The sequence below is a fragment of the Thermobia domestica genome, chromosome 18 (genome assembly GCF_964235325.1).
Source record: "Thermobia domestica chromosome 18, izTheDome1.hap1.1, whole genome shotgun sequence".
NCBI lineage: Eukaryota > Metazoa > Arthropoda > Insecta > Zygentoma > Lepismatidae > Thermobia > Thermobia domestica.
This window is the reverse complement of record NC_137471.1, coordinates 82,675,347-82,685,754: the sequence shown is the minus strand read 5'-3', so window position 1 is coordinate 82,685,754 and position 10,408 is coordinate 82,675,347. Positions and strand designations below refer to the sequence as shown.

At 37.0% G+C, this 10,408-nt stretch overlaps 1 protein-coding gene across 1 annotated transcript; it reads left to right on the top strand.

Annotated features, from left to right (window-relative positions):
- The first annotated feature begins 8,553 nt into the window (after window positions 1-8,553).
- Window positions 8,554-8,943, top strand: LOC145675142 (protein GVQW3-like). The gene has a single exon (XM_081745511.1). The coding sequence runs from the start codon at window positions 8,554-8,556 to the stop codon at window positions 8,941-8,943; it is 390 nt and encodes a 129-aa protein (XP_081601637.1).
- The last annotated feature ends 1,465 nt before the right edge of the window (window positions 8,944-10,408 follow it).

The window sequence follows — 10,408 nt, the reverse complement described above, 5'->3', positions numbered from 1 at the left end:
ACAAACACAGTGCTCGTGGGTTTTCTTGGGGTTCTCCCGTTTCCTCCCACTTTCTTCATTCCATCATTTAACTAATTTCTCATTATCACCGTCTCCTTTAGGGTAACCGGCATAACCGTGGAAAAATAAACTTAAAAATTTCATTTCATTTTACAGTGTGACCACCGTATGAATTACCCAAAACTCTAGGTTAATGGAGTGACTAGAAAAATTAAGTCATTGTTGACTTATTATGTTATCTTGGCTCCTTTTTAACTACTTCTTGAATAATATTTGTATTTATTTCGTAAGAAATAGAAAGTGTAATTTTAATAATTTTTCTATTAGTAACAAAATATTTTCTAATAGTTTCATGGATGGATTTAGTTTTATGACTAAATAAGTGAAATTAATATTATTACTAAACAGTTGTTTACTTCTGCAAATTGAGATTGCTTCCATATCTGCAACTTTTCACGAAATTTCACTCTAAGACCGATGCGAGGAATCAAATCTTTCAGGTCATCATCTGTCAGCAATCGCAGAGCGTTGACGTCTATAAGATTCTCTAGAAATAGCGAAAGAAAACATCTACAGTGGAAAATGAAACGTAAGAAGTGTTATAAGTAGAAATACACAAGGTCGTAGCATTCATGCTTAATCTTTCATAAACATATGGAGATTCTAAAAGGACCTGCAATTTATGAAGAACTCTCGAAGTCTACGAAATTCAATTAATCATTATGAACTCAAAACCTCAGGCCGACCCTATCTGACACCTACAGCATATAGCTTTCTGATGAAATAAAAACAGCATACTCTATTGAACACGTAATTTCGCAAACCACAAAATCAACCTTATATGTAGCCACATTTATAAACACATTAAAATATGTTTCATTCATAAAAGTAATTTAAATTTTCTCTGATCAGACAATTACCTGAATACAATGTACCTTACTCCTTTAACCATTGACTGAATATTCAAAATTTAAGTTATTTAATTTTAAGTCCTCCTTTTAATAGTTTTAATGTTCGCGAGTCGATGTAATTTAGAACAAATGTGATGGGAGGAAAGTTATTAAAGAGGGAAGGAACGAAAGTAAATAGGAGATTCTATAAAAAATCTCTAAAGAATTATGCCCTGCTAACCATGTCCAATATCTCTTAAGTTCCTTGAGCAAAGCTGCTGGTTTTTTTTAAAAAAAAAAATAAATCAGTATTTCAACTCACCTTTTAGTCGTCATCAGAACATCTTCAGTATGGATACTCTCCCTTTTAATAACATCTCATAAATCATAGAACTAAGATTAATTCTAAAATAGGGAAAACTTCCAAATAGCTGCTCGGTCTTCACAAACTCCTTCCGCTGTTGTCCCTCTACCGACACCAATACATTCAAGTCCACCCAAAGGGGGGGGGGTAGAATATAACAAAACTTATTTAAAATAGATTAATCTTTAGGGATTAATATGCTGAAATTACTGATCACTATACCAAAAGGTAATACGCCTATACTTGAAGCGTTTAAGAAAATTATGAAATTGTGGAATAGCAAATGTGAATAAATCCTTAAATAAATGAAAATAATCGCTTAGATATCGTAATAATATACGATGAAATGATTAAGGAACTTAAAATGTATAAATGAAAATGTTGTTAAGGTACCACTTATTTTCAAAAGTGTGGCGACACACTATCATGCAGGTATGAACCTGCTCAATTACTGAAATTACAAGATGGCGGGAAACGTAAACTTTCATCCATGCTTAAAATCTGAATGCTTATGAAGTCTCGCTACATAAATGTATTTACGTATCGATTGAAGAGAATTTGGGACGTTATAATATATAAAATGCGATATGCGTATGTAAGTGTAGAATGTAATGTTTAGATGAATGTGTATTCACTTCCGGAGCTCATCCGGTACGCATGAACCGGTTATGGGCCACAGCAGTTGCATAACTAAAGGTTTGGGGGCCTCCCCGCAGACAGCGTGGAGTGGGGCCCCTTCTCTGCGTCCCTTTCACGATTTTGGGGGGCCCTGATGCCTTGAGGCCCCCCGCAATGTGGAGTCTGTGGAGCCCTTATTTATGCCCCTGGGCCAGAGGAAGATTAAGACTGGTACTCCGCTCAACCTGAGCTCTGGGTATGTCAAAGACGATCTCAGAATATAAAGTGTATTGGGGAGGGGTACGACTAGATTATAAGCGTGCTTTTACTTAGAAAACTGTGGAAGGTGGTTTGTTGACACGACACAACAACAAAACTAAAGATAGGACACACGTCTTCATATGACGATCAGTCTCAAAATTGTAGAAATACAATAACAACCGAACCTGAGTAACGTTCGATGTAATAAGCATAGACTCATCTTCTGCACATAGTAAGAAAGTAATTAACTAAAAGTGTTATATCATAATGTAAGTAAATATGAGAATATGAATAAGTGGGTGAACGAGTAAATATATGAAATATCGATATTTATGTAAATTGAAACCTTTGTAAGTGAACGTAAGCCTTTTAAATCTAGAAACGCAGTACTTGGGTTAAAGGGAAGAGAAGAGGAGGGCAGCCATCGAATTCGCAACGTAAATAAACCAAACCAAAGTCGTAAGTAACATTAAATTCCCATCAAATTTATAAAAATTCCCTAGGTTCCTGAAATATTACCTATTTCTCACACTTTCTATGCAAAATGATGTTGGGTGGATATTAAATTCCACACTCCTATAAACTTTGCATAATGTATACACAAATATATGCATAGCATAAGATAGGAAGAGTACAGAAAAAATGCAGAACTATGTTCTAAACTTAATAAATTCTCTCAAAGATTAAAAATTCGGAAGATGAAAAATACATCATCGTATACACAAACAATAGAAGTTAACTCTTATAAGTTTTTTTTCCCCGCTGCTAAGACAGTTTCTATATATTTTACAAATTCAATTCAACATATATTGCTAACCAATAGAAAATAAAATTCGTAATTACGCAGTCGGAATATTATACAGTGCACTCCAGTTAAATCGATATCAAATCTATGTCTTAAATAACTCTTCAGGCCCATGCCTAACCAAAACTTCTCCAAATTGAAATAACTACTACTGTAATGAAAACTAAATTACAATATTCCATTTCCTCAATGTTCTCTATTTACTAGAACGGTAAACGATAGCGCACTAATCGTAGGACGTTTAAAAGAGGTTTTACTGTAAGCTATTCTTTAAGAAAATCTGAAATTTTACCTTTATAGTCTCCACACTATTATGGTTCTATTACCCTTAAAAAATGTATTATACTTCGGATCGGATCGATAGGTTTAAGAAATAAAAATATTAACTTCAGCATAACGGATATTGAACCTATCCAGCAGAATAGAAAACGTCCGTGAACTTGGCCCCCCCCCCACTTTGAGCACTAACGATAAAATTATTGTCAATCGTTAGTGCATCGTTAGTCCTTCTTGGTGCACCAACCCCGAACGTTAGTGCTTAATTAATGTAGGAGCTACAAGTAAAAAACCTTCGGGGGGGCCAAGTTCACGTTGCCCCCTCACTTCAAACACTAACGAAATAACTAGTGCCATTCGTTAGTGCATCGTTAGTGCTTCCTAGTGCACCAACCCGTGACGTTAGTGCTTCAGTACTGTAGGCTCTAGAGCCAAAACAATGGTACACGCTGCCCCCCCACTTTAAGCAATAAGGAAAGGAATAGTGCCATTCGATAGTGCACCGCTAGTGCTTCTAGAAAATACTAAAAGTTTTGTTAGTGCTTCACTATTAGTGTAGATATAGCCAATTATAAGTCACGAAACTCCCATAAGAAATGCATGGGGAATTTTTCATTGCGTCGAATTACCGCCGAATACAAAAGCACTAATGATCTATTTTAGTGCAATACTTAGTGCATCGTTAGTGCTTCTTAGTGCACCAACCCTAACGTTGGTGCTTCATTAGTGTAGGAACTATTAGTGAAAAACCCTTTGTGCCTAGCGTGAACTTGCTCCCCCCCCACTTTGAGCTTTAACGAAAAGATTAGTGCCATTCGTTAGTATATCGTTAGCTAGTGCTTCCAGAAAATACTAATAGTTTCGTTAGTGCTTCACTCTTAGTGTAGATATAGCCAATTATAAGTCACGAAACTCCCATAAGAAAAAGATGGGGATTTTTTCATTAGGTCAAATTCTCACGAAGTTTAAATGCAGTAGTGGTCTCTTCCAGTGGCATCGTTAGTGTTTCGTTATTGCTTGCTAGTGCACCAAGACGGAACATTAATGCTTCTCATCGTCAATGCTTTTATTGGCTAGCGTATAGTTAGCTTCCCCTAAGTTTTACTTTCTACCGTCCATACTGTTGATGCACTAATGTTTTGAGTTCTGCAATAAGAGCTACCAACACTACACTATACTATAACCATTACACTATATGTGATTATTAGTGCTTTTAAATATTTGGAAAGTTTACAAAATTAGAAATGCTAAGTATCTAAATTTATCCCCGCACGATTCTAAAGTGCTAGTAAAACTATTTACATGTTTAGTGCTTAGTAATTGCACATTAGTGCACTAAACACTAACAATAGTACTATCATACTTTAGAAGTTATTAATGAATAACTTGTTCGGGGCTAACTTTATATTTTTCTACTTTTACACAATTTTTTAGTAATTGTGCCACAAAAGTTGGACTAACACCAGTGGGTAGTGCATTAATAGAGCTCTATTAAACACTGATTGCTGTCATAGTTTAGGAGTTATAAGTGAATAACACACTCGGGGCTAAATTTAAATTTATCGAAGTTTACCATAATTGTCTCACAAAGGTGGAATAAACGTCAAAGGTTAATCCAGCGTTAATACTCCAAAAAGCTCTAACGTTAATGCTATCTTAGCTCTAACGTTAGTTAAATTGTAGTTTGGGAATTATTAATGAATAACTCGGACGAGACTGAATTTAAAAGTATCGAAAATCACTAATTTTCAAACAAAGGTAGGACAAACGCTAAAGGATAGTGCAACCTTAACGCTTCAAAAAATAAGTACTAACGTTAGTGCTATCATATTTTTGGACTTATTAATGAAAACTCAACCCGGTCTAACTTCAGGTTTTTCAACTTAAACAGTTTTCCACTTATTGTAACACAAAAGTGGGACACAAACAAGCGCTTACTGCATTGCTAGAGCTATAAAACATTAAGCATTGTGGTTAGTGATTTCATGAATAATCCGGATAGGATTGAATTTTCGAACTTCATACTAATTGTCCCACAAAGGTAAGATAACCACCGAAGATTAGTGACTGTTAGTGCTCCATGAAACGTTAATCACTTAACGTTAGTGCCGTCACAGTTTAGGAGTTTTACCGAATAACTCGAGCGGGGATAACTTCAGTTTTTTTTCAATTTTTACACAATTATTGTAAAATTCGATAAATTTTCATTGTTCCGTCCGAGATATTCACTGATAACTCTTAATTATGATAGCACTATCGTCAGTGCTTAATATTTTTGAAGCGTTAAAAAGCCCGATCCTTTAGCGATTATCCTACCTTTTGATTGACAATTATTGTAAAATTCGAGAAATTTGTATTTAGGCTCTTGCGTGCTATTCGTTAATAACACTTAAATTATGATAACACTAGCATTAGTGCTTATTCAGCGGAGGACTAAACGCTGTTTTCGTCTATTTCTGTCAGACAATTAGCGTAAAATTGTACAAAATTTAAAGATCTAAAGTAGCCCCCCCCCCCCCCGAGTTATTCATTTTTAACCCGTAAACTACGATAGCAGTAACATTAATGCTTAGTGTCTTTCTGAGCACTAACGATGCACTAATCTTTGACGTTTATTCAACCTTTCTGGGACAATTATTGAAAAATTCCTTAAAATTTAATTTAGCACAGAGTGAGTTATTCACTTACAACCCTTAAACTATAATAGCGCTAACACCAAGCCTTCGTGTTTCGGGAAACAATAACGATGCACTAATTTTTGTCGTCCTTCTTACCTTTGTAGGACAATAATTGTAGAATTAAAAAAATCAATTTAGTCTTGCAAATAATACTCACTAATATAGAGTTGAATCAAAGCACTAACGTTAGAGTTTAGTGTACTAATGGGTACTAACGATGCACTAACCATTTCAAACGTTTTTTTAGTATTTGAGATGCATGCGGGGCTAAATTCAGACACGTAGCATTTTCCATTTTGTAAAATTCTTCCACCAAATTTAAAAGCACTAATAACCATATATTAGTGTAATCATTACTATTACGTTCGGGAATTTAACGCAATGAAAAATACCCCATGCATTTCATATGAGAGTTTCGTGACTTATAATTGGCTATATCTACATTAATAGTGAAGCACTAACGAAAATATTAGTATTTTCTAGAAGCACTAACGATGCACTATCGAATGGTAATAATTTTTTCGTTAGTGCTCAAACTGGGGGACCAAATCCACGCAAGGCCCAAAGGGTTTTTCACTTGTAGTTCCTACACTAATGAAGCACTAACGTTAGGGTTGGTGCACTAAGAAGCACTAACGATGCACTAAGGATTGCACTAAAAGAGATCATTACTGCTTTTGAGTTTGGCGGTAATTTAACGCAATGAATAATTCCCCATGCACTTCTTATAGTAGTTTCGTGACTTACAATTGGCTATATCTACACTAAGAATGAAGCACTAACGAAACTATTAGTATTTTCTGGAAGAACTAACGATATACTAACGAATGGCACTAATCTTTTCGTTAGTACTCAAAGCGAGGAGGCCAAGTTCACGCTAGGCCCAAAGGGTTTTTCACTTGTAGTTTCTACACTAATGAAGCACTAACGTTCAGGTTGGTGCACTAAGAAGTACTAACGATGCACTAACGATTACGCCACAATAAGTCATTAGTGCTTTTGAATTTGGCGGTAATTTAACGCAATGAAGAATTCCCATGCATTTCTTATGGGAGTTTCGTGACTTACAATTGGCTATATCTACACTAATAGAGAAGCACTAACGAAACTATTAGTATTTTCTGGAAGCACTAACGATATACTAACGAATGGCACTAATCTTTTCGTTAGTGCTCAAAGTGAGGGGGCCAAGTTCACGCTAGGCCCAAAGGATTTTCCACTTGTAGTTCCTACACTAATGAAGCACCAACATTAGGGTTGGTGCACTAAGAAGCACTAACGATGCACTAAGGGCTGCACTAAAATAGATCATTAGTACTTTTGTATGCGGCGGTAATTCGACACAATGAAAAATTCCCCATGCATTTCTTATGGGAGTTTCGTGACATGTAATTAGCCATAACCATACTAATATTAAAACACTAACGAAACTATAAATGTTTTATAGAAGCACTATGATGCACTAACGAATGGTACAAATTTTATCGTTAATGCTTGAAGTGGGGGGGCAGCGTGAACTTGGCCCTCCCAAATGTTTTTTGTTTATAACTCCTATACTAATGAAGCACTAACGTTAGCGGTTTTCGCAGTAAGAAGCACTAACGATGTCCTAACGATTGCAGTAGAAGAAGTCAATAGTGCTTTTGAATTTGGAGGTAATTTGACGCAATGAGAAATTCCCCATGCATTTCTTATGGGAGTTTCGTGACTTATAATTGGCTATATCTACACTAATAGTGAAACACTAACAAAACTTTTCGTATTTTCTAGAAGCACTAACGATGCACTAACGAATGGCACTTTCCTTTCCTTATTGCTTGAAGTGGGGGGCAGCGTATACCATTGTTTTGGCTCTAGGGCCTACAGTACTGAAGCACTAACGATGCACTAACGAATGACACTAGTTATTTCGTTAGTGCTTGAAGTGGGGGGGCAACGTGAACTTGGCCCCCCCAAAGGTTTTTACTTGTAGCTCCTACACAAATTAAGCACTAACGTTCGGGGTTGGTGCACTGAGAAGCACTGACGATTGACACTAATTTTATCGTTAGTGTTCAAAGTGGGGGGGCAAGTTCACGGACGTGAATAGAAAAGTAAATACATCCTTCTTTCCAACCAAACTATTGTTAAAAACAATGCATTGCGGAATTTTGCTATTATAATAAAAAGTGTAGCACCCGAAGTTCACTGAAAAAAACTTAATATTACTAATCAAATCTATGGCGAAAGTTTACAATTGACACAGTAATTGACACACAAGGGTGAAAATAAAATGTTTATATGGTACATGAGATAGTGCAAATTCGCTGTGCATCTGAGAACACACATACACACACACATACACACACACACATACATACATATATATATATAAGGATAAATCAAAAAGTAAGGTGAAATTGCCTGCCTGTCAAACCCATAGTATTGTGTGTAGCTTATTAATTCTTTTCCATGTTACAGGTAATCTGCTAATAGAAGTGTGACGGCTTGTACAACATTCTATGTCCACCCGTATGGTGCTGAGAGCAACTCAAAGATGGCGCAACGACTGGAACACTACACCAAGGAGGAAGTGCGCGGTGCATTCGTTTTTTCTGGGCCAAGGGAGCAAAACCATGTGATATTCATCGAAAATTGGTGCAGGTCTACGGAGATAGTGTTATGTCGCTGAAACAAGTGTACGTGTGGTGTAACGCATTTGCAAGTGGTAGGAGTACTGTCACAGATGATGGCAGAAGTGGCAGACCATCAACGTCCATCACCGACACGAATGTGGCTGTCGTCGATGCCATGATTCGTGAAGAGAGAAGAGTGCGGTTGGAGGACATTGCCAATGAATTGAATATCTCTTATGGTTCCGTAAGCGGTATCGTCCATGACCAACTGGGCTTCACAAAAGTGTGTGCGCGCTGGGTACCCAAGCTTCTGAGTAAAGAACACAAAAACCAGCGAATGGGCAATTCCCTGAGCCACCTCACATGTTATGCCGACGAAGGAAATTCATTCCTTCATCGCATCATAACGGGCGATGAAACTCCGATACCTCTATGAACACCTGAATCCAAACGTCAGAGCATGACATGGAAACATCCATCATCACCACAGGCCAAGAAATGCAAGACAATAGCATCTGCCCAGAAAACAATGGCTACTGTCTTTTGGGACCGTCTCGGTGTTATTCATGTTGAATTTCTGGAAAAGGGTACGACCATTAATGCAGACACCTACTGCCAAACCCTGGAGAGGCTGAAAGCAGCCATACGGCAGAAACGGCAGAGGGCGTGTTGTTACTGCATGAGAACGCACGTCCATATACAGCCGAACGGACCCGTACACACCTCCGCGGGTTCAAGTGGGAAATTCTCGATCACCCTCCGTATAGCCCTGATTTAGCCCCGTCGCATTACCATTTGTTCGGCCCCCTGAAGCAACATCTCCGTGGGCAGCATTTCCAGACACTGACAGAGGCACAACAGGCTACACGTACCTGGTTAGGAAATCTGGAACCACATTTCTTTGAACAGGGCATGGATGATTTAGTGCCACGTTGGAATAAATGTTTAGACAACTACGGTTCCTTCTTCGAATAATAGTGTGATACCATACTTCAAACATAGTAAAGCTTCATCGATGTATCTCTGTACGCTTTTTCTGTAAATCAACAATTCATCTTACTTTTTGATTCACCCTTGTACATACAAGAAAACATAGACATTGCAATATACCTATTCATGAAAGAATAACCACTGCCAGCCTCTGACGAAAATATTATATAAATTTCTTCAAATAATGTGCTCCAAAAAATGAATATTATGTTACGCCCTTCATTCCGCTAATATAATGTAAGAACTGGTGATGGTGACTATCTAATATTAACAGCTACATACCAGGAATGCGCTTTGAAATACTTAGAGGAGAGAGCGCACCGAATTAGAAGTCCATGTCGATATAATACGAGTTCCTAATAGACATTTAGTGGCGGATCTAGAAGGTAAAAACTGGGGTGGCAGCCTGTACACAGACTATGATAGGTATATATAAACTTTCAAAAATGTATAAATGGCTTAAATTATTTTCATAGAAAAAAAACTGATGGCTTAGCCCCCCGGCCCTGGCCTAGATCCGCCACTGTAGACATTTCAACATTAAACATGACAAATAACACTTTCACAAATAGGTATACACTTACCAGCCAAAACCAAATTTTGATTATGCAATTGCCTCAAAATAAATAAAAGTAATCGAAATGCAAAACCGCAGTGCGTAGACAGTATTATTTTGCATGTGATACCGTTGTCGCGACTCATCTACTTGCTATCGTTTTGTAGCTATTTACACCCCGCCAAAAATGACAAATATATAAATAGATTCAAAGCGAAAGCAGACAGGTGAGTCGTGACAACGGTCATCACATACAAAATAATATTATATAGTGCACTGCAATTTGCTTTTCGATTACTTTCATTTATTTTGAAGAAATTAAAATTTTAAAAAAATAACTAAAATTGCTGGTTGC

What these genes read in the sequence shown, in the direction of transcription:
- LOC145675142 (XM_081745511.1), top strand. Translation starts at nt 8,554, where the DNA reads ATGTCGCTGAAACAAGTGTACGTGTGGTGTAACGCATTTGCAAGTGGT.